Here is a 25,272-nt window from a genome sequence, read left to right on the forward strand (position 1 = left end):
CACCAGAACCCAACCATGCTGGCACCACAATCTCAGACTTCCCAGCCACCACAACTGTGAGAAATAAACTCCCATTGTTCATAAGCTACCCAGTCTATGGCATTTTGTTACAGCAGCCCCAACAGACTAAAACAGATTTTTATTCTGTCTTAAACGGCACTGTCTTTCAAATTTCATTTTCTAATTGTTTTTGTTGGTATGTAGAAATGCAATTTACTTTTCTTTTCTTTTTTTTTTTTTTTCCCAAGTCTCACTCTGTTGCCCAGGCTGGAGTACAATTTCAGCTCACTGCAATCTCTGCCTCCCGGGTTCAAGCCATTCTCCTGCCTTAGCCTCCCGAGTAGCTGGGACTACAGGTGTGTACCACCACACCCAGCTAATTTTTGTGTTTTTAGTAGAGATGGGGTTTCACCATGTTGGCCAGGCTGGTGTTGAACTCCTGACCTCAGGTGATCTGCCCGCTCTGGCCTCCCAAAGTGCTTGGATTACAGGCACGAGGCACCATGCCTGGCTGCAATTTACTTTTCTACATTGATCCATCTTGCAAACATCCTACATTTAGCTATTAGCTCAAATAGTCTTTGCAGAATCCTTAGGTTTATTTATATACATCATTTGCAAGTAGTTTTTATTTCTTCCTTTTCAATCTGTATACTTTTTATTGTCTTTTCTTGACTTACTGCTCTGGCTATGACCTCTACTTCAATAATGAATAGAAGTGGTTATGGTGACAACAGATATCCTTACCTTGTTCCTTAATCTTGGGGAGAAAACATTATCATATTCTTAGCTATAATGACATCTAGTGTTATTATTTGAATTGTGTTCCTCTATAAGATTTATTTATTTAGTTAATTATTATTATTATTTTTTTTGAGACACAGTCTCACTCTGTTGCCCAGGTTGGAGTGCAGTGGTGTGATCTCTGCTCACTGCAACCTCCACCTCCTAGGTTCAAGCGATTCTCCTGCCTCGGCTTCCAGAGTAGCTGAGACCACAGGTGTACACCACCATACCTGGCTAATTTTTTGTATTTTTAATAGAGACAGGGTTTCACCATGTTGGCCAGGCTGGTCTTGAACTCCTGGCCTCAAGTGATCCACCCTCCTTGGCCTCCCAAAGTGCTGGGATTACAGGTGTGAGCCACTGTGCCCAGTCCCAAAAGATATATTTAAATCCTAATCTCTAGTACCTGTGAATGTGACCTTATTTGGAAATAGGATCTTTACAGTTATAGTCAAGATGGGGTCATAATGAATTAGAGTGGGCTCTAAATCCAATGACAGGTCTCCTTATGAGGAGAGAGAGATTTGGAGACACATGAAGACAACAGACACATAAAGATGGAGGCAGAGATTGGAGAGATGCTGCTACAGCCAAAGAATGCTAGGATTGCCAACAACCACTGGAAGCTAGGAAGAGGTAAGGAAGGATCCCTCCCTAAAGCCTTCAGAGGGAGATGGACTTGCCAACACCTTAGTTTTGGATTTCCAGTCTCCAGAACTATGAGAGAATACATTTCTGTTGTTTTAAGTGACGTGGTTGGTGGTGATTTGCTATTCCCTTAGGAAATGAATACCTAGCTTTGTTACACAAGCTGTTCATGAATTTTTTGTTATGTTATCTAGTTGTTCTATTTCGTGTGGGAATTCACAGACAGTGAAAAATTATCCTGCTGCCCCTCTCCACTTCCCAGAATTCTTCTTTGGATCAATGATTATAAATTTGTTTTATGGTCCAGCATATGGTATAACTTGGTGTATATTCCACGTGTACTTGAAAAGAATGTGTATTCTCCCTGGATGTAGTGCTCTACAAAAGTCGATGAGGCTGAGCTGGTTAATAGCATTACTTAGGTCTTTGGTCATTTGCAGCCAAAAGAGTGCCAAGGAACACAACATTCATTATACATGAACTTCACTGCCACCTCAGGGAGACTTTGTGCCTCGCCTTCACCTACAAGGACATACTCCGCACTCTGGGTTCCTAATGCATTTTTTTATACTTCTTAGAGAACCTGCATTACATTCTGTTTTACAGCATAGTTTTTCAAGAACGTGTCTTATGTCCATTACTACACTGCACATTCCTGGGGAGCAGAGAGTGTTTCTGATGTATTTCTGGGTCTGCAAGGCATCTAATTGGTGACTTGGATACCACAGGTATTCATTATTTGTGGTGTTTTGTTTCTTGCTTCGTGTGGAGACACTTCTACTAAAAGAACTGTCTTACAATGCAGGGAATTGATAAGGGGCTAAATTAGAGAATTCTCTGTTTGGATGTGTGGTTAAATACCTTGCTTTCTGAAATTTGAGATATTTAAGTACTTTATAAAAATAAAAACTTGTAAGAAATTGTAAAAAGAAAGAACGAAAAGGCTGGGCACGGTGGCTCATGCCTGTAATCCCAGCACTTTGGGAGGCTGAAGCAGGTGGATCACCTGAGGTCGGGAGTTCGAGACCAGGTTGAGGTGGAGCCAAGATGGCCAAATAGGAATGGCTCCAGTCTACAGCTCCCAGCGTGAGTGACACAGAAGACGGGTGATTTCTGCATTTCCAACTGAGGTACTGGGTTCATCTCACTGGGGAGTGCCGGACAGTGGGTGCAGGACAGTGAGTGCAGTGCACTGTGTGTGAGCCAAAGCAGAGGGAGGCATGGCCTCACCCAGGAAACGCAAGGGTCAGTGAATTCCCTTTCCTAGTCAAAGAAAGGGGTGACAGATGACACCTGGAAAATCGGGTCACTCCCACCCTAATACTGCACTTTTCCAACGGGCTTAACAAACGGCATACCAGGAGATTATATCCCGCACCTGGCTCAGAGGGTCCTACGCCCACAGAGCCTCGCTCATTACTAGCACAGAAGTCTGAGATCAAACTGCAAGATGGCAGCGAGGCTGGTGGAGGGGTGCCTGCCATTGCCGAGGCTTCAGTAGGTAAACAAAGCGGCCTGGAAGCTCGAACTGGGTGGAGCCCACCACAGTTCAAGGAGGCCTGCCTGCCTCTGTAGGCTCCACCTCTGGGGGCAGGGTACAGACAAACAAAAGGCAGCAGTAACCTCTGCAGACTTAAATGTCCCTGTCTGACAGCTTTGAAGAGAGTAGTGGTTCTCCCAGCACACAGCTGGAGATATGAGAACAGGCAGACTGCCTCCTCAAGTGGGTCCCTGACCCCTGAGTAGCCTAACTGGGAGGCACCCCCCAGTAGGGGCAGACTGACACCTCACATGGCTGGGTACTCCTCTGAGACAAAACTTCCAGAGGAACGATCAGGCAGCAGCGTTTGCGGTTCACCAATATCTGCTGTTCTGCAGCCACCACTGCTGATACCCAGGCAAACAGGGTCTGGAGTGGACCTCCAGCAAACTCCAACAGACCTGTAGCTGAGGGTCCTGACTGTTAGAAGGAAAACTAACAAACAGAAAGGACATCCACACCAAAAATCCATCTGTACGTCACCATCATCAAAGATCAAAGGTAGATAAAACCACAAAGATGGGGAAAAAACAGAGCAGAAAAACCGGAAACTCTAAAAATCAGAGCATCTCTCCTCCTCCAAAGGAACGAAGCTCCTCACCAGCAATGGAACAAAGCTGGACAGAGAAAGACTTTGACGAGTTGGGAGAAAAAAGGCTTCAGAAGATCAAACTACTCCAAGCTAAAGGAGGAAGTTCGAACCAATGGCAAAGAAGTTAAAAACCTTGCAAAAAAATTAGATGAATGGCTAACTAGAATAACCAATGCAGAGAAGTCCTTAAAGGACATGATGGAGCTGAAAACCACGGCACAAGAACTACGTGACGAATGCACAAGCCTCAGTAGCCGATTCAACCAACTGGAAGAAAGGGTATCAGCGATGGACGATGAAATGAATGAAATGAAGTGAGAAGGGAAGTTTAGAGACAAAAGAATAAAAAGAAATGAACAAAGCCTCCAAGAAATATGCGACTATGTGAAAAGACCAAATCTACGTCTGACTGGTGTACCTGAAAGTGACGGGGAGAATGGAACCAAGTTGGAAAACACTGTTCAGGATATTATCCAGGAGAACTTCCCCAATCTAGCAAGGCAGGCCAACATTCAAATTCAGGAAATAAAGAGACCACCACAAAGATACTCCTCGAGAAGAGCAACTCCAAGACACATAATTGTCAGATTTACCAAAGTCAAATGAAGGAAAAAGTGTTAAGGGCAGCCAGAGAGAAAGGCCGGGTTACCCACAAAGGGAAGCCCATCAGACTAACAGCTGATCTCTCAGCAGAAACTCTACAAGCCAGAAGAGAGTGGGGGCCAATATTCAACATTCTTAAAGAAAAGAATTTTCAACCCAGAATTTCATATCCAGCCAAACTAAGCTTCATAAGTGAAGAAGAAATAAAATACTTTACAGACAAGCAAATGCTGAGAGATTTTGTCACCACCAGGCCTGCCCTAAAAGAGCTCCTGAAGGAAACACTAAACATGGAAAGGAACAACTGGTACCAGCCATTGCAAAAACATGCCAAATTGTAAAGACCATCAAGGCTAGGAAGAAACTGCATCAACTAACGAGCAAAATAACCAGCTAACATCATAATGACAGGATCAAATTCACACACAACAATATGACCTTAAATGTAAATGGGCTAAATGCTCCAATTAAAAGACACAGACTGGCAAACTGGATAAAGAGTCAAGACCCATCAGTGTGCTGTATTCAGGAAACCCATCTCACGTGCAGAGACACACATAGGCTCAAAATAAAGGGATGGAGGAAGATCTACCAAGCAAATGGAAAACAAAAAAAAAGGCAGGGGTTGCAATCCTAGTGTCAGATAAAACAGACTTTAAACCAACAAAGATCAAAAGAGACAAAGAAGGCCATTACATAATGGTAAAGGGATCAATTCAACAAGAAGAGCTAACTATCCTAAATATATACGCACCCAATACAGGAGCACCCAGATTCATAAAGCAAGTCCTTAGTGACCTACAAAGAGACTTAGACTCCCACACAATAATAATGGGAGACTTTAACACCCCACTGTCAACATTAGACAGATCGAGACAGAAAGTTACAAGGATATCCAGGAATTGAACTCAGCTCTGCACCAAGCAGACCTAATAGATATCTACAGAACTCTCCACCCCAATCAACAGAATATACATTCTTTTCAGCACCACACCACACCTATTCCAAAACTGACCACATAGTTGGAAGTAAAGCACTCCTCAGCAAATGTAAAAGAACAGAAATTATAACAAACTGTCTCTCAGACCACAGTGCAATCAAACTAGAACTCAGGATTAAAAAACTCACTCAAAACCGCTCAACTACATGGAAACTGAACAACCTGCTCCTGAATGACTACTGGGTACGTAATGAAATGAAGGCAGAAATAAAGATGTTCTTTGAAACCAACGAGAACAAAGACATAACATACCAGAATCTCTGGGACACATTCAAAGCAGTGTGTAGAGGGAAATTTATAGCACTAAATGTCCACAAGAGAAAGCAGGAAAGATCTAAAATTGACACCCTAACATCACAATTAAAAGAACTAGACAAGCAAGAGCAAACACATTCAAAAGCTAGCAGAAGGCAAGAAATAACTAAGATGAGAGCAGAACTGAAGGAAATAGAGACACAAAAAACCCTTCAAAAAAATCAATGAATCCAGGATCTGATTTTTTGAAAAGATCAACAAAATTGATAGACTGCTAGCAAGACTAATAAAGAAAAGAGAGAAGAATCAAACAGACACAATAAAAAATGACAAAGGGGATATCACTACCGATCCCACAGAAATACAAACTACCATCAGAGAATACTATAAACACCTCTACGCAAATAAACTAGAAAATCTAGAGGAAATGGATAAATTCGTCGACACATACACCCTCCCAAGACTAAACCAGGAAGAAATTGAATCTCTGAATAGACCAATAACAGGCTCTGAAATTGAGGCAATAATTAACAGCTTACCAACCAAAAAAAGTCCAGGACCAGACGGATTCACAGCCGAATTCTACCAGAGGTACAAGGAGGAGCTGGTACCATTCCTTCTGAAACTATTCCAATCAATAGAAAAAGAGGGAATCCTCCCTAACTCATTTTATGAGACCAGCATCATCCTGATACCAAAGCCTGGCAGAAGCACAACAAAAAAAGAGAATTTTAGACCAATATCCTTGATGAACATTGATGCAAAAATCCTCAATAAAATAATGGCAAACCGAATCCAGCAGCACATCAAAAAGCTTATCCACCATGATCAAGTGGGCTTCATCCCTGGGATGCAAGACTGGTTCAACATACGAAAATCAATAAACGTAATCCAGCATATAAACAGAACCAAAGACAAAAACCACATGATTATCTCAATAGATGCAGAAAAGGCCTTTGACAAAATTCAACAACCCTTCATGCTAAAAACTCTCAATAAATTAGGTATTGATGGGACGTATCTCAAAATAATAAGAGCTATCTATGACAAACTCACAGCCAGTATCATACTGAATGGACAAAAACTGGAAGCATTCCCTTTGAAAACTGGCACAAGACAGGGATGCCCTCTCTCACCACTCCTATTCAACATAGTGTTGGAAGTTCTGGCCAGGGCAATCAGGCAGGAGAAGAAAATAAAGGGCATTCAATTAGGAAAAGAGGAAGTCAAATTGTCCCTGTTTGCAGATGACATGATTGTATATCCAGAAAACCCCATTGTCTCAGCCCAAAATCTCCTTAAGCTGATAAGCAACTTCAGCAAAGTCTCAGGATACAAAATCAATGTGCAAAAATCACAAGCTTTCCTATACACCAATAACAGACAAACAGAGAGCCAAATCATGGTGAACTCCCATTCACAATTGCTTCAAAGAGAATAAAATACCTAGGAATCCAACTTACAAGGGATGTGAAGGACCTCTTCAAGGAGAACTACAAACCACTGCTCAATGAAATAAAAGAGGATACAAACAAATGGAAGAACATTCCATGCTCATGGGTAGGAGGAATCAATATTGTGAAAATGGCCATACTGCCCAAGGTAATTTATAGATTCAATGCCATCCCCATCAAGCTACCAATGACTTTCCTCACAGAATTGGAAAAAACTACTTTAAAGTTCATATGGAACCAAAAAAGAGCCCACATCGCCACATCAATCCTAAGCCAAAAGAACAAAGCTGGAGGCATCACGCTACCTGACTTCAAAGTATACTACAGGCTACAGTAACGAAAACAGCATGGCACTGGTACCAAAACAGAGATATAGACCAATGGAACAGAACAGAGCCCTCAGAAATAATGCCACATATCTACAACCATCTGATCTTTGACAAACCTGACGAAAACAAGAAATGGGGAAACGATTCCCTATTTAATAAATGGTGCTGGGAAAACTGGCTGGCCATATGTAGAAAGCTGAAACTGGATCCCTTCCTCACACCTTATACAAAAATTAATTCAAGATGGATTAAAGACTTAAATGTTAGACCTAAAACCATAAAAACTCTAGAAGAAAACCTAGGCAATACCATTCAGGACATAGGCATGGGCAAGGACTTCATGTCTAAAACACCAAAAGCAATAGCAACAAAAGCCAAAATTGACAAATGGGATCTAATTAAACTAAAGAGCTTCTGCACAGCAAAAGAAACTACCATCAGAGTGAACAGGCAACCTACAGAATGGGAGAAAATTTTTGCAACCTACTCATCTGACAAAGGGCTAATATCCAGAATCTACAATGAACTCAAACAAATTTACAAGAAAAAAACAAACAGCCCCATCAAAAAGTGGGCAAAGGATATGAACAGACACTTCCCAAAAGAAGAAATTTATGCAGCCAACAGACACATGAAAAAATGCTCATCATCACTGGCTATCAGAGAAATGCAAATCAAAACCACAATGAGATACCATCTCACACCAGTTAGCATGGCGATCATTAAAAAGTCAGGAAACAACAGGTGCTGGAGAAGATGTGGAGAAATAGCAACACTTTTACACTGTTGGTGGGACTGTAAACTAGTTCAACCATTGTGGAAGTCAGTGTGACGATTCCTCAGGGATCTAGAACTAGAAATACCATTTGACCCAGCCATCCCATTACTGGGTATATACCCAAAGGATTATAAATCATGCTGCTATAAAGACACATGCACACGCATGTTTATTGCAGCACTACTCACAATAGCAAAGACTTGGAACCAACCCAAATGTCCATCAATGATAGACTGGATTAAGAAAATGTGGCACATATACACCATGGAATACTATGCAGCCATAAAAAATGATGAATTCATGTCCTTTGTAGGGACATGGATGAAGCTGGAAACCATCATTCTCAGCAAATTATCACAAGGACAAAAAACCAAACACCTCATGTTCTCACTTACAGGTGGGAATTGAACAATGAGAACACATGGACACAGGAAGGGGAATATCACACACCAGGGACTGTTGTGGGGTGGGGGGAGGGGGAGGGATAGCATTAGGAGATACACCGAATGCTAAATGATCTAATGCTAAATGAGTTAATGGGTGCAGCACACCAACATGGCACATGTATACATATGTAACAAACCTGCATGTTGTGCACATGTACCCTAAAACTTAAAGTATAATAATAATAAAATTTAAAAAAAAAAAAAAAGGAGTTCGAGACCAGCCTGGCCAATGTGATGAAACCCTGGCTGTATTAAAAATACGAAACATTAGCCGGGCATGGTGGCAGGCGCCTATAATCCCAGCTACTCAGGAGGCTGAGGCAGGAGAATTGCTTGAACCCAAGAGGTGGAGGTTGCAGTAAGCCGGGATTGCGCCACTGCACTCCAGCCTGGGCAACAAGAGCAAGACTCCGTCTGGAAAAAAAAAAAAAAAAAAGTAGAAACTTGCTCTCCTACCAATCCCTAATATTTAGCAGATTAAATCAAAGAACTAAATGGAACTTTAAAGAAAAAGACATTAAGTATGAGTGATGACATTTATGAACAGTCTAAAGATGTCCCTTCGGATAATGTATTTCCTTTGTGTCTAGGTACAGTTAGAGTGAGCTGAAAAGGAATTAGCTATCTGTCAGAAACAGGTACGTATGTCCCCTAACCATTCCATCATAACTTAACTAGTACTAGCCATGTGCCAGGCACAGTGCTACATGCTAGCAATGTGTCATCTCAGCTAATCCTCATAACAACATCATCTCAGTCTCACTGACTAGGAAACAAAAGATCAAGGGGTTAAAGGATTTGTCCAAGGTGATCCAGATGGTAAACTGAAAGGGCAGGACCGGAGTCCAATCTGACCATTCCAAGTCCAACATGGTTTCCATGCTCACACCCAGGAAGATGAGAAGGAAGCAGAAGAGCTGCTTGGAGCTGAGTACCCATGCAGGCGGCAGGCAGCTGAGCTTAGGAGACTCAGAAGTGGGTCATGATGAAAACACCAAGCTTTTGCCTGTCCAGGAGAGTAAGGCAACATGCCAGGTGATTTACATCCCCTGCCTCATTTAGTCCTTGCAAGAATCTTATGAGCAGGGTTGTGCAACCTCTTTATCTCAGTTTACAGAGGAGAAAGTGAATCCAGAGATGTTAACTAACATGCTCAAAATCCCACGGTGAGGGTGTGGCAGTGCTGGGATTTGACTCCTGGTCTGATTCCAGCCTCTGCTCTGTCTTACATCACAGGACATAGTCACATAGTGCTAAGGCTGTGGGCTTAGAGGGAGCCTGTCTAGGCTCACAGTCCTACCACTCATGTGCTTCTCACCCACCTTGAGCAAGACAAGCAACATTTCCTCTTCTCACCTATAAATGGGGTTAATAATAGGGTCTACTTCACAGCTACTCTCAGGGTTAAGTGAGAACCTATACGAAGTTTTTCATACAGTGGTTGGTAGTATATAAGTATTCATAATTATTATTGTTATTTAGGAAAGAAAAGCTAACAGCCCAGTGTCCTGATGCTGCAGCAGACCAAATAGTTATAACTGAAATTGGACCCCAGTTGGCCCCAGTTTAGGCATGTTTCTCAATTTTCTTCTGTTAACCCCACTGTAAAATAACGTGCCCATATGTTATGCAGAGGAGGAAAGCGTTTAGAGAAAATCTGATAACCTGACCAAAGGCATATCTTGGACTTATTTGAAAACTTATCAGGCTTCTTTTGGCTACAAGTGATAGAATCCTAATTCCAATGAGCTTTAAATAAAGTGGGACTTACTGACTTACATAACCAGAAAAAGCAAGCATGGAGGTGGCCCCAGGCGCATGATTTGATTCAGGACTAAATGTCATATCTCTATCCTCTCTTTCTCTCAATCTCACTTTAACCCTAGGGGAAAGGGATCCTCTCTCCCAGTCTCTAAATACATAGTCCCAGGGAAGTCCCATGATGGGCCTATTCTGGATCATATGCCCATGCTGTGGCCAGAGGCCTGGGGACTGTGACTGGCGGCCCAACCAGAGCTCAGAGTGGAGAAGGCAGTTCATTCAAAGGAATAAGAGTGTGCTCCAGAATAAGGGGCGGAGATGAAGGCAGAAAAATAGATGTCCTCTGGAGTATGGAGAATTGGGGTCCTATGGAGAGTGTCAGGTGCACCCTAATGCTCAGTTAACCATTCTTCTGGAATCCTCCAACTGGGATACAGCTGTGAAGCACTGCAGCTGGCTCCGGGGCCCAGGCAAGGAAATAGTAGTGCCACATTCACATACAGACATGATTAGATGAGGGTCTTCTTCTTGAAGGTGCCGTGACACAGTGCAAAGCAGGGAGACTAGGGGCAGCAGTGAATCTTCTGTGAGGGCAGGGACAAGTGGACCAAATATGGAAAGGCTTATTCCGCCAGGTAAACTCCAGGCATGATGGAGCCATACTTCCCTTTCAAACAATAACAACGACTATTATTATCACCATTGTTTTTGTAGCTCTTGCCCGGTGCTAGACACTGTGTACAATTCCCGACTCCATCCTTATAACGATCTTTTGCAATAGTTACTATGACTCCCACTATGAACGAAGGAGCCTTCCAGCTCCACAATCCTGTGATCATCTTTTCATACTAATCAAGTTGAGGATTTGGGATTTTATAAAAGTCTTGTGTAACACACAGAAAGAGGATCCTTAGTTGCTCACACACATGCCACAAGAGAATATAGGGCTTCCATAGGCTTCTATGAACATAAGGCTGAATGGTCCTTAAAACAAACGCGTGTAGAATAAAGTTTACTGCTCCATTCTCTCATCTGCCATCTCTGGATGGCTGGGTTTGATCAGCATAAGCTAATGCTGAACTAATGCTCTATGGCCCAGCAATTTCATTTGGGCAGAGAAAGGATTGACATTTCATTTTCAAACTCACAGAAGCACAAAGAAAGAAATCTTTCAGCTCCTTCAGTGAACTGCAGCCAATTCATGTGCAAAATCCCCATGTTGCTAAGAGTCTCTCTGGCTTCTTGTAAGATGACTGTCAACCACTCCAAATGGCTTTTTTTCCTAATTTCCCATTTATTTCAGATGTGCTGGACAAGTCCCTAGGTATCATACTGGCATTCAGTCTTTCCCTTTAGCCCCAAAAGAATGTCCCAACACTTAATGAGTTGTATAAAATGGAATATTTGGATGAGCAATAGCTTCATGTGGGTAAAGGAATAGCAGCTTATGAGAAAAATTAGCAGCGAAAAAAAAGTGTGGTGAGATAAAGCTAGAAATTTTAAAGAACCTTGATAGGAGTTATGAAGCAAACGTCATTATAAGGAGCAGCACCTGCCAGGAGTCCACCACACTCTACAATGATTTTTAACCTTGTTTTTAGAATAACACCTCCCATCCTCCATTAAAAAATAAAAAAATATCACGGGCATCAAACAAAAGTCAAGCAATATAATAAAGTACAAAAAAAAAAAAAGTAAAACAAAATCAATACCCACCTAAAAATAATCGTAAACCACTTTAGGTGATTATAATTCTTCATTGGTCTCTACAGAGATAGAGAGATAGAGGAAATATATATTTAGAGATAGAGTCTTGCTGTATTGCCCGGGCTGGAGGGCAGTGGCCTGCAGCCTTGAACTCCTGGGCTCAAGTGATCTTCCCACCTCACTCTCCTGAGTAGCTGGAACTATAGGCATGCACCATCATGCCTGGCTAATTTTTAAAGATTTTTTTGTAGAGAAGGGGTCTTGCTCTGTTGCCCAGGCTGGTCTCAAACTCCTGGGCTCAAGCGATCCTCCTGCCTCAGCCTCCCAAAGCACTGGGATTACAGGTGTGAGCCACCATGCCTGGCTGAGGAATTTTTATAAATGTAAAATCATATTTATTTTTAATTTATTTCTTATCACATTTATTTTTAAATAAATAGCATTCAGCTAATTGGCTCATATTTAAGACAAGAAACTAAAGTGAACTGAAACAATATGTATTTCTTTTTAGAAACCTGTTTATTTAAAAGATTACCAAAAAATTTAAGCAATTGTGTTTTTGAAAAAAGTTTAGACAGTATCAAGTCTCTGCTATGAAAATAAGAGGGCATTAGTGCTCTTATATCCTCCCTTCTCCCATTCCCAATTTATTAGCTATCTTAGGGTTTGTAATATTTATAATCTATATCTATGCTATGACTATAATTTCCAGTTTGACCTTGGTTCACCACCAGTTTTTTTTCCTACTAGCTCATCCATCATTGAGTTATTTGGTTCATCTTTCCTATCAAAAGGTTTCCTTAAGAAGGGCACTCAGGTGTTATGTTCTGAGTTCTTACTTGCTTAAGAGAACTTGACATTAGATTTGACGACTTGGTTGGCAATAATACATTTGAGCCATTCTTTTTTCCTACTCAGAACTTTGGAAATACTCCCCCATTGTTTCCTGTCACAGAATCTTGTGGAAAGGAAGTTTGAGGTCCCTTGGTGACTTGCTTCTTCTGCCTGAATGGTGAGGAATTCTTTCTTCATTCTTGAAGTTCAGGATCTTCATCAGGGTATGTTTTGGTGTCAAGTGTTTTCTGTTGGATTTCCTACAACATAGTGCACTCTTTTAATCTAAAGATTCCTTCCTTCATTTCAGGAAAAATCTTCTGTATTTTATCTCCAGATACTTTTTTAGTTCCTTTTTATTTTTGGTCACCAATTATTCTTACGTCAGAATATCTCGATACTCCTACATTTATCCTTTCAGGAATTACTCGAATCCCTGTTTTAAAAATTCTTCATTCACTGCATCATTTCAAGCCTTTTCTTCTGTTATCAATTCCATTTTCGACCATGTTTTTTGCTATTTTGAATACATTTATTTGTTCTATATTATTTTAGGGAAGTTTTCTTATCTCTGCCATCTGCCTTTTTATCTCATTCTGTTGTTTCACCAGCTCCTGAGTGCTTGTTTTATTGAGTTCATGTTTTCTAAGTTCTCTGTGAGCACAACACACCTGTGGGAACTTTTGTTTCTTGGACTAGCTTTTTTTCCATATTGGTTTCATCTGTTTCCCACTCCACCCCACCCCCTTTCTGGCTGTAGCATACTCACACAGTTGCCAGGCCATCTTCCTTACATTTGCTCATGTTTAAGGTGAGCAGCTCTGTTCAGACCAGGTATTTGCTTTCATACAGTGTCGGTGTATTCTCCTTGGCATATTTCCCATCTTGTTTGGCATCTATTTCGCTTCCCCTATAGGCTTGTGTTCGATGTACTTTCCCAATGGATGACATTGAAAATATTTAAGCATCAACATGTCATAGACATTGAGCAGACAGAGCAGAGGTTGGTCATAGCTCTGGGCCACATGTTACTCCTGTAGTTGCTGGTCTGTGGGGTGGTCTGGAATTGGAGGGCTTCTTGTGAGAGGGGCTGGGGTGGCCAGAACAGCATGAGACACTTGGATAAGTGATTCTTGCCATCGTGGTGTGGAAGTATTTTGATATTTTAATAACCAGCACAGCCACATTAGTGTGTACCAGCCAAATATGAGCCCAGCCTGTCTGTGTCTTTGTGTCTGTATGGAGGAGGAAGGAGCTGTGTGTGTACAGAGGCTTTTACTAGAGGACTGCACTCTGCTCTGTCTTCTGATACTTGTGTTAAGTCCTGCACCAGAGTGAATTCTGAATGAAGAGGAGACATATCTACTGTATGTACAGGGGACACAGCCTTTGGAATGCGGGCTTGTCTCTTAATTCAGGGATGAGCTAGTTCCAGTCCTCTGTTTCACCCATCTCTCCCCAGCAAACTCCATCCAAATACCCACCCCCACCCCACCCTACAACACCCCCACTCAAAAGAAGGAAGAGATAAAGATACTCATCCTGCCCCTATTCACCAATTAACTTCTTTCCAAAACCCGAAATTTCAATGAGTGTTCTGCATCTTGCCAATCCCCTCTAGCGGGTGGGATTAGGAGCTCTTCTTTCTTACCAGAAAAATCTGGTCTTTTTGTTTGACTATCATCTTTTGAAGTTTAAGACACAGAAACAAGGGTGGGCTCCTTCCATTGCCTGGGCGCTAGTGAATTTTTTTTGAGCTTTACTTTTTGAATTTTTATTTATTCTAGTTGTTCTTTATGTTCAGCTTTAGGGGATGAAGGGTCTGTGATCTGGCCATATTTATCCTAAAAGATCCCACAGTACAATTTTAAAGGACTAAACCAGCAGCTCTGGGGGTTCTCACTCTGGGCTGCAAATTAGAATCACTGGGGAGATTTTAACATCGGTGACAGGCTACATTCCTAAACCTGATTTAAGTGGTCTGGGAGATGCTCAGATATAAGTGGTGTATGTATTTTTTCTTATTTGCTTGTTTTTTGAGTCCTTCCAGTGATTCTAATGCACAAACAGGGTGAGAACCATGAGCTGGACCTTGCATTCTAATCGTTCATAATTTGATATATATAAGCACCTATAAAATACAAACATTTTGCATGTGCATTTACAAAGACAAAATAAAAAAACACATAAATTATTTATACTTTGAGTGGTCAGTCACTCAAAAAGTATTTCTTGAGCAGCCAAGGAAGCAGGAGGGAATAGAAGTGTATGGTTTTGCTTCAAAAATATTTTTATCTAGCTGGCTAACAGAACTAACACATCTGGAAGAATCACAAAGCACATTGGTGGTGACGCCCAACTCCTAAGACAGGTTTGGAATTCTACCACGGACAAGGAAGGCACTGTCAGGTGTGGGGCACATTGACATGAAGGTAAAGTTCATGACTTAATGAGAGAGGTGGCTACACCAATAACCAGAACCTAACACCAAAGAATTAGTCCAGTTACCTTGGAGTCACACTTCCCATCCCTAAGTTGTAATTCATAAAGTATCATTTAGAAATGCAGGGGATGTTTAGAGGTAAAATCCATAGCAGAGATGTAGTGAGTCTGGGAAGATTTTGAGGGGCTTCCAGGAATAAGGATGAGAAAAGGGCATACCAAGTTTGTGAAGGGACTTAAAGCCTGGCATAGAGTCACAGGGAGCATTTTCAGGTTTGGAAGGCCATGACAGGTTGAAGAGCAGAGAATCCAGAGATCAAGCTGTAGCTGTGCACAGCACTGGGAGTATGGAGGCTGAGGCAGGCCTTGCTGACACAGCAGGTATAGTGAGGAAGTGAGAAAAGAGTTCAGAGTGTCCGAATTTCTTGCCTGAGAGACTGAAACAATGGTGACTCAACTGACTTGGATGGAAAAGCTTTAGGTGCAACCAAGTTTGGCTTTGGGGTTTCAGCTGAAGGTAGGGTCTCTAAGGGATGGTCAAGAGGTAGGTGGGTCTGGATTGGAGCTCCGAGACCACAGCCCAGGTGAGTGACCTGTGCCTGAAGTATAACTGAAGGGTTATCTGCAGGGAGGAGAGCAGAGAGCCAGGTCTAAATTAGGAACAAGATGGAGAATCATCACATCTCCCCCAGTGACCACAGAACTCTGGGGAAGAGGGTTGGTCACTGAAGCACAATGATCAGGGGAAGGGGAGGATGAGGGAATAGGGAATTCACTGTCTAAGGTGATCTCATAAAAGACTCTGAAGCAGAATTTGACTTCACAATATCTAAAAACCTCTCCAACAAGCTGGACTCTCAAGCCAAAGCAAAAGGTCCTAGGTCCTAAAACTGGCCATACACAAGTGTCAGCAAGGATGTGACAACTTTGTTCTCTGAGGACAATGCATTCATACAGCAAATCATCCCAAACGTGATCTGTGTCCTCAGTGCTGATGTCAGACCATCATCATTCATCAATTCTCCATTAACCTGAACCACACTGCTCCAAAGGTGGTTATCTCCATTTTGTGCCTCTGGAGAGGATGACAATAATGACAGTGGCAGGATGTGTGTGTCAATCCATGTGGACACACACACACAGGACATGTGCTCGTATCATAAAAGAGCATCTCTTCTAATCTACCAACAAGAGTGAAAGAAAAAATAAAAATATCAACTCTAGGGTCATTCTATTCCTTCTTGCTCTTTTGGTTTCTCTACTGCAGCACAGATGAGCACAGATCTTCCAGGTGTGTCCAGGTTATCACAGAGTGATGGTAGAACAGAAAATGCACCAGTACCTGCAGATTCTGGAGTAATAGCAAGTGGCATGCACAGCCACACTCTGTTCTCCCTAGCTGGACCCTCATGACCACAAGGCAGCTGTACTCCTCTACCCACTGGAAGTTGGGACAGACATCCAAACACATTCTTTTTCTGAAACCAGCTCTGTTCATCCTCTAGACAGCAGTCCAAGAGCCCCAAAGGGTACAGCTGAAGAACAGAAATGAACTCCCTTCATATACCTCCCATCTGAGCACACTCCTCCACCTAGGCACAGAGAGGCCAGAGGTAGATAGCTGGTCCTTACACAGCCTGCTCCAGTGGTACTGATGTTTTAGATTTATAAGAAGCCATTATGAGAAAGATCTTGGGGTTCAGTGGGGTACTGCTCATAACTTAGAATAAGCAAAGCCCATACAGACTGACTTCAGGTCTGAAAGGCATTTCCTTTCTTACCCAGTGAGGCAGATGATGGTGGTGATTCCTCAACATATCTCATTTGGGTTTTGCTTTAAGATTTGCCTATATTCAGTGTGGAACAATGACAGACGAGATCGTCACAGTGATTGTTTGAAGGGATAGTGGCCCATTAAAATTAGTGCAAGTAAAAAGGTCAAGGCAGTGTATTGTAAAGGTACAGGTTTCTCAAGAAGAGGAACTTTAGGGCAAGGAACAAGGGCCTCCAGACAGCTGGAACTAGGAAAGGGAAGACAGCCTTCAAGGAAACTTTGCTGGTGTCCCTGGCTACTACATGATTCTGCATCAGCGCTTCTCGGTGTGCCTACACCATCCTTTCTCTCTACCAGCTTCTTCTTCTTCCTTCTCTTGCACATGGCGCAACATAGCCACCCCAGTCCCAACTCTACTTGACCCTTTTGCTTAAGCACCTACCACTCAACACTCCTGTTTCTCTTTCAATCCCTCCTGCTCTCAATTCTAACGGACTCTGCTGTTGTGTTTAAAGAGGTGGCTGGAGAGGGCTCAAGTGGGCAATAGTGGGAAAATTCCCTGAGAAGCGGGTGGACAGGACAGCTCTCCAATGCCAGTCACACATATCTGTAGGTATCCTAATATGCACAAATAAGTGTATGAGAGGCAAAACCTGACAGGTTCAACACTACTTTGACATCAAGTGATTTAGGCAAAAAAGTGTCTGCTACTGATGTCATTTAATTAAGCACACAGCCACTGAAACATTAGGCTTAGCAAATTAATCTACTAATCATTCTGCATCTAGTGTCTCTGAAAACAGAATTAAACCAAGCCAAAGAACATAGCTACCTCTGAAAGCAGCGAGTCTTTCTCGAATGCTTAAAACACCCAGGGCAAGGCCATTCCAGAGGCTGTCTGATGCTTCAAAATGATCTTTTGTTTAGGTTTTAAACAGTTTCATAAAAATTTTGGAGCTTGGGGCTGGGCACAGTGGCTCAAGTTGTAATCCCAACACTTTGAGAAGCTGAGGTGAGCAGATCACTTGAGGCCAGAAGTTCGAGACCAGCCTGGGCAACATAGTGAAACTCCATCTCTACTAAAATTAAAAGTCAGACATGGCAGCACACACCTGTAAATCACAGCTACTCAGGAGGCTGAGGCATGAGAACCCCTTGAACCCAGGAAGTGGAGGTCGCAGTGAGCTGAGATTGTGCCATTGCACTCCAGCCTGGGCAACAGAGCAAGACTGTCACACACACACACACACACACACACACACACACACAAAGATTTTGGAGTTTGGTTGCCTGGGTTTGTAGCCTAGCTCTATTCCTCCTATTCCTCCTAGCTGTGGGATCTTAGGCAAGGGGCTTCCCCAATATATGCCTCAGTTTTCCCAGCTGTAACCTGAGGATAACAACAGTACCTGCCCTAAGGAGTTATTAGGAGGATGAAATGTGCTTATATTTGTAAAGGGCTTAGGTTGATGCCCAGCAAGTCAACTGTGTTCCATAAATGAGACTTCTTATTGTCATATTCAATTAGGCAGAAAACCACACAAAAATCTTTAAGAACTTAATACTTTAAAAATAAGTTTATTATAACTAATGAATATAAAATCTGACAGATATTTTCAAACATTTTTGCAAAAAAAGTAAAACCCTCCCCTGTCCCCGCTCCCCACAAGATATAGAATAAGGACTTGGACAGAGAAACAATACAAATCTAAACATGAAACTGTCGCTCATCGGTTGGTCCCAAGAGGCTCCAACATATTATATTCTAACTAAAGGTCCATTAAATTAAGTTAACAAGCCACTTGACACTTTTATAGTTTAACTTGCTTTCTACTCTGATTATGATGCTCATTCAAAATGCTGAGAGACAAGAACAGGTAACATTAATACTGCACATGACAGATATTCAAAGTGCATAAATCTATGAAACCACAAACATTCATAAGAATACTTGGCATGGAATTAAACAGTGACTTAAAAATTAATCCAAGGAAATCTATGTACATTTTAGCCTTTGGCATCTGGTCTATCACGTTTCCTCTTTATGTAGACATTAATTTGTTAAATCTATTAACCAGATTAAATTTATCTGAACACATTTCTCATCTGACACAGATTGTCCACAGCCAATTTCACATGAGGTAGTTGGGCTGTTTAATGACATTCTAGTGAAATTCTCATGATACATGGGAATTATACATTAAACATGCTGTGGAACTGGCTCATAGCCTTCTAGGAAACAACAGAAGTACTTGTAGAGCATCCTTCCTATCAACACTGACTCCACATACACCTATAAACAGACACACATACACAGGAGTCTGTGTGGGTAAGATCGACTTTGTAAGGGGTATCAACCATCCCAGGGTGTTCTGTTTGTAAGGTATAGGGAGGAAATACTGACCACACTTCAAATATATGAAATATTAGAACAAGCAGGATATTATTCTTACATTCTCACATAGCTTAGCTGAAAACACTTGTTCACTCTGGAACAGAAGTGATTAATATGGGAAACAAAGAATTCTGAAGACTTTTGCATTGCAGAGTAGTGGTATTTTTTTCCTTTTAATTAAAGGCTATATAAAAACAGCAGAGGAGAAAGATCAATGCATGCATCAACTGTACCAGAGAGGCACTGTTAATGACTGTTTAATCATGCCCTGGAGTGCCTGAATGCAGCAGTGCAATGAGAAATCATGCAAATGGCCACTGTATACAGGACTACTGACTATCTGAGACAGGATGGGAATTGGGAACATTTACAGGGAAGGTCTAGTAAACAGCATATTTATGGAATTGTTGAAAGAACTCCTAATGACCTTGTAATACAGATAAACAGTCTTAAAATACCATTAGACAGCTAGTGAATTATTTTTTATGAAATGACTATGAAACCCCTGAGTAAGCAACTGCAGATTACAAAGGGACATACAGAAGTAGAATGTACTTCTAACGAAAGCATTCTATGCACAATTCATAAGAATACAAATTTACCATACATAATGAAGTTTGTGTAGAGACCTTGCAAGATCACAAAGAGTATCTGAAGTCAGGCCCTCTAAGACCAAACACATCAGCTCAGCTAACAGAACAATGGCTGAAAATATATTTTACTTATAAATTCTACACCTAAAAATTTTTAAATTTAAAAAAGGTTGATAGATTATCTTAAAAAAAGAAATGAAACATGAGGGAGAGCTGAATAGTTGTAAAACCTGTGACTAAAATCAGAAGCAACTGGTTTTAATCAGTGATTCAGAGATGCACCATTATATAACCAAATTCTTGTAGGACATGGTAGTTTGCTAGGAAAAAAACTTAATTTTCCTCCAGAAAGTTCCCCAAATGCCTCGCATCATCGTCTATTGCTCATGACCCTCTGACTCTATTGCCTTATCTGCTATTTCTCCATATGTATGATTTTCACAATCAGATTAAGTTTCCTTAAAAAAAAATCTCTTCAGCTCCTCTTTCCCTCACTTCAAATTTAGTGGAGAAAAATGTACTTTACTTATTTGGTCCCTATCACATATTTTTTAATTAAAAACACTTTTCTGAAAATATAAAGTTAAATGCATCAACTTTTTGTTAATATATTTGGAAAGTAGTAACCAAAAGTAGAAGAGTGCAAATTTTTCCAGCTGCACTCCTCTAATAATCATCTTTCCTAGGTGCCCCATGTCATGTCATTCACCTGCTTTCCAGCTACAAATGGGAATATGGGCTCCTTCTTAAGAAGCTCTTGCAGTCTGGGGGTGGGGGAACAGAATCCCCACTGATCGGGCACCTAGCCCTGGGCTAAGTTGGTGCCAGATGCTCTACATATGTGCTAGAAGCTGCTCCTGAGAAATGGGGCAGAACAAACATAAGTGGGGGTAGATTTGATGTGCTGATGGCAGTACTGCTGGCAATTTTCAGTAGCAAAGAAGAGAGAAAAGCAACAACGCTGGACTATGGAGTTCAGAAATCCCTCATCATGGAATATGACATTGGGGAAGTTTAATAATCAGAATAACATGCAAAAAATGATAAGAAGGTGCCTCAAGCCACTACTTATACATCCTAATGAGAATTGCCCTTCAAAGTCAATGTCTTGGGCCCACAGCCTCAACATTCTGTGAGAGCTCCTCTTCTGGAACTCCCTTCAGAGCTACATCAAGAGCCAATGAGAACATCATCTTTTCCTCATAGTTACAATTTGGTTTCACTCCCAAAAGGGATCTCTCCAATTTAACATTTTTCACCAGCATTAGCTATAAGGAATCTGACTTGCTTTCAAAAGTCAAGAGACTTGCCATCATTGAAAATATTTTGTTTAATTCAACAAATACACACTGATCCCTACAAAGTGTAAACGCTGGCTTTTACCGTAGGGAGAAGTACAGGCACGATGAAACTGTGTGGAAATGTCTCATAAGGGGTTAGCCTAATGTTACTTATTTGTGTCTACAATACCTAGTAGACCAACTTCCTTTTTCTTCTGGTTCTCTCTAAAGGTTACGCTAGAAAAATAATCCTAAAAATGCTTTGAGCTATGAGAACAAGGTGATTACTCTGCCAACAAAATACTAGTTTTCTCACCTCGTCTCACAGTAATGGTGAAAGTAAACTTAGTTGTCCCAGAAGTCTTGGAGGGCTATAGAGAGAAAGCTTTAAATATCTTTTCTCATTGCCCCCTTCTTGGAAAGTGACTACACATTAGCACAAATTATGACTTTAACTAAAACAGAGAGCAAATACTGTAGATGTAGGAGGAAGCTCTGACTATGCCAAGGTTCAGGTTAAGCTGATTTACTGTTTAGTATTAGGTTCAATTTCTAATATTTTTATTTAAGGATCCTCAGTTCCTTAAGCAAACTTTTACACATCTTAAACAAACTTTTATACATCTTGGGCAAACTTAGTATGCTCCAGTGGGGAAAATACCTATTAAAAAATAGTACCCTCTTTCTACAGATGTGGAAAAAGGGTAATTGGAAAATGTAACTTATTCAAGCTGTTCTGTCTGATCTGGGTTCTCAAAGATCTCAGATAATATTAAGCCCCTCATTCCCAGCAAATTGAGTTGTGTACAACTAGGCACTACCTATACAAATGCAAAATGGCCATACTGATCAGCTTTCCTTTTGTGTGTATTCAGAGCTGTGGTGGCAAACCTGAGGTATTTTCAGAGTGCTACCTCTCCAAGAGACCACAGAGTTCACCTGAGGTGACAGGGAGCACCAGCAGCTGTTTAGAATGATCACACTGCACAATTCTAACCACCACCTGGTATCATCCCCTCTAAATGGTACAATGCCTAAAACATCTTCATTCAAAGTACAAGCAAAAACTGGCTGCTTTTTCTTTTTCTGTTTTAGGGGGCTATGTCAAGCGCAGGGACTATCCCTGAGTCCTGCCATCATACTCATACTAATCAGAGAAGGAGATCTATACTCACTGCTCATGAGAGTGGGAGGGAAATAACACACACACACCTTGGCAAAATACAAAATAATCAACATTGTTTTAATACCCCCCTTCTTTCTCCCTAGCCTTAAAACATGTGATGTTGATTTTTGAAGTTTAAGTATTTTCCAGAAGTCTTTATGTGGGCAAAATACCTAATTAATCTGAGCTAAATAAATGTTCATTTGTTTAAAGACACACAAAGGCAAAACCAAAACCCCTCCCTACATAAACTTCTCTGACTAAAGAGAATTCTCTCCATCCTAGAGATCTGCGGCAGGAACAGCATCATCTAGAGACAATGCTCAACTCAACCAAGCCCCTCAAAAGACCTTCTACCCTGGATAACTACCTCATGCTGGAACTTCCCTTCCTGTTACTAGAAGGAAGTAGCCTCTAATGGGGAAGGTACCCATGGCTTCTCTCCGATGCACATTCGAGACAGCTCTACTGAGACTAGGGCCAGGGTTGGAGCATCACATTGTGCAGAAGAATGCCCACTCAACATTGTTTTATGAAACAATGTTTCTTAAGTTTTAAGAAGTTTAAGAAACTGTTTTCTTAAGTCTCATCTTTCAACTCTGACACTGTCCCAAAGCTTTTGAGATTTATAAACAGCTGCATTTTGCCTGCTCTGCACTTTTGGTGATTAAACTGAGATTGATCGGTAAGCAGGTTCAGAGTCATGGCCCCTGAATGCAATGCAAAGGCCTACTGGCTGGGTGTCAATGCTGGCTCAATTAAGAGTGCTGCTGAGTAAACTTGCTCCACTTCTCACTCTCCATTTAGCTATTTTATTTAAATGGTGGCCTCTTCTTTGAAAAAAAAAAGGACATATCATTTAGTTCTTGAAGAAAACTGGTAATTTTGTAAACTAGAATTTAATCTAGTTGCTCTTCAATACTGTGTGCAGAAGAATCACATGTAAAGTTTATCAAAATGCAGATTCCTATGTCCCACCACCTAGACTCTGGTTCTTTAGGTCAAAATAAGGCCTGGGGATCTGCTGTTTGAACAAGCACTCCGTATGACTTTGATGCAGAGGCAGTCCAGGTCACACTTGGAAATTATCTGGCTCCTCTGCTTAGAAACTATGTGACTGTGAACATATCCCTCAACTTCTAAACCTTGCTTTTGAAGTGGGGTAATAATCCCTTTGGGTATCATTCCTTGTGATGTCCAATTGAGATAATGCATGGGGAACATGCTGGTAAATGGTGGGCAGTTGGGAGGTGTCGTCTCAAATGACCTGCCCCACCTCTCTCATATTCTCCCCTCCAACTTGGGGTTAGGGCACACCATTAATCTTCTCAGAGCAACGGTCTCATGTCTGTCAGCAAGGATGGGACCCCTGTCCACGTCTTCTTCGCCTCCCACAATTGCATGGTCATGTGAATGCCCTGAACATCTTTACTACATAGGCCCTTATCACTGACAGAGTTGCAGTGAAGAGGCTCCACCGAAGAACATCTAGGAACAGCAAACTCTACACAGCTTCAACAAAGCAGCTTATACTACCTCCAAACGTCTAGTCTAAGTTGGCTGAAACACTGGCTATGAATTATGGTACTTAATATGGAATTTGCTGATTTTCAGCTTGGGTTTGGGTGGCCCATTAGACTAAAATATAAAAACAATACAATACACAGTAACAGCAAATTTGTTTGTTAAATCTGCTCTTATAACTTGCTGTTCAAGTCTACAGCAGCTTATCATTTGGTTTCCAGTAGGCCTGCTGAACTGAAATATATAGCACCTTGATCTTTAAACAAAACACATATGCATTTTAAAAATTATAAAAGCACTGGGTTTTGCCTCCTCCTGTCCATCCCCTCAAGTGAAGGGGTTGGAGAGGGTTGAGGCTGTTGCTGGAAATTAAGTAGGGCAACAAAACACTTTAGCACTTTATTCCCTGAAGTTAGGAGGTGCTGCCCAGCAGCCATCATACCACCTCATCAGATTCCAGCCCGTGGACCTCGTATAAAGTGTCCAGTATGGCCAGCTGCTTCTCCATGGCAGGGAGGTAAAGGCTGAGGTCCCTCTGCATCCCAATACTGAAAGCTTCTTTCTGGTGGTCACCTTCCTTTATGGTTAACGCGGCCACAAAATCTTCATAGGATGGAGCTGCCCTTAAAGCTAACTGCAAAAGAATAACCCATGAGAATCTGCATCAAGTCTGTCTCTCACACACTTATTTTTATGCATGTGCACATACACACACATACTTTCACATATACAAACAGCTGAGAAGAGCAAGAGTAAAGAAATATGACTACCCTTCTAATATGTGGCTTCTCTAAAATTATGTTTCAACGGCCAATTCAAATAACTTTAAGGCTAGAAGAAACAAGTATGTACTTGGGCCACCTTAAGGATAAATAATGCTATCACATCAGGGAATGCTGAGAGACAGAGTCTGAGAAAAGCTCCCTTCTGATCCACAGTGTGATCCAGACTATTCCCCTAAAATCCTCAGAATCTATATGCATGTTGCCATCTTTATTGGTCTTTATTCACACATGGCCCGTCTTCCAGGGCATCTCATTCTCTTATTTGTATCTCATCTCTATATATTTCTTTGCATATCTTCTATTTTTCCCCCATATGAATAATCTTTCCTTTGCACTCTTGAATGCTTTCTAGAAAGGAAGGGAGGTAACATTTGTTGTTTGCTTGTGCGCTGATGCTTTAACATAGTTTATTCTAGTTGATCTTTATAAGAACCCTGTACAGTTTGTATCTCTATTTTATGTATAAATGTCATACAGCTAATGAGTGCCAGGGCTAGGATCTGAACTTGGATCATCTCTGTGTTTTTCAACCACACCACCATACTATGCCACTTCCCTAACAGATTTCCTAGGCATCTTAT

The 25,272-nt window shown here is 41.4% G+C and overlaps 1 protein-coding gene across 2 annotated transcripts in view; it reads right to left on the reverse strand.

Moving 5' to 3' along the window:
• The window catches only part of PLEKHA8 (pleckstrin homology domain containing A8), a 108,822-nt gene that overhangs the window by 33,968 nt on the left and 49,582 nt on the right, over nt 1-25,272 (reverse strand). The window contains exon 14 of one of the 2 annotated variants that reach the window (XM_055293535.2): nt 18,512-24,540. The exons of the other annotated variant lie outside the window; for it this stretch is intronic. Within the exon in view, the coding sequence (XP_055149510.1) occupies nt 24,343-24,540 (198 nt within the window). The 3' untranslated portion in view covers nt 18,512-24,342. Of the gene's footprint in view, nt 1-18,511; nt 24,541-25,272 lie in introns of those variants that run through there. 2 annotated transcript variants of the gene reach the window in all.

The sequence above is a fragment of the Symphalangus syndactylus genome, chromosome 9 (genome assembly GCF_028878055.3).
Source record: "Symphalangus syndactylus isolate Jambi chromosome 9, NHGRI_mSymSyn1-v2.1_pri, whole genome shotgun sequence".
Classification (NCBI taxonomy): domain Eukaryota; kingdom Metazoa; phylum Chordata; class Mammalia; order Primates; family Hylobatidae; genus Symphalangus; species Symphalangus syndactylus.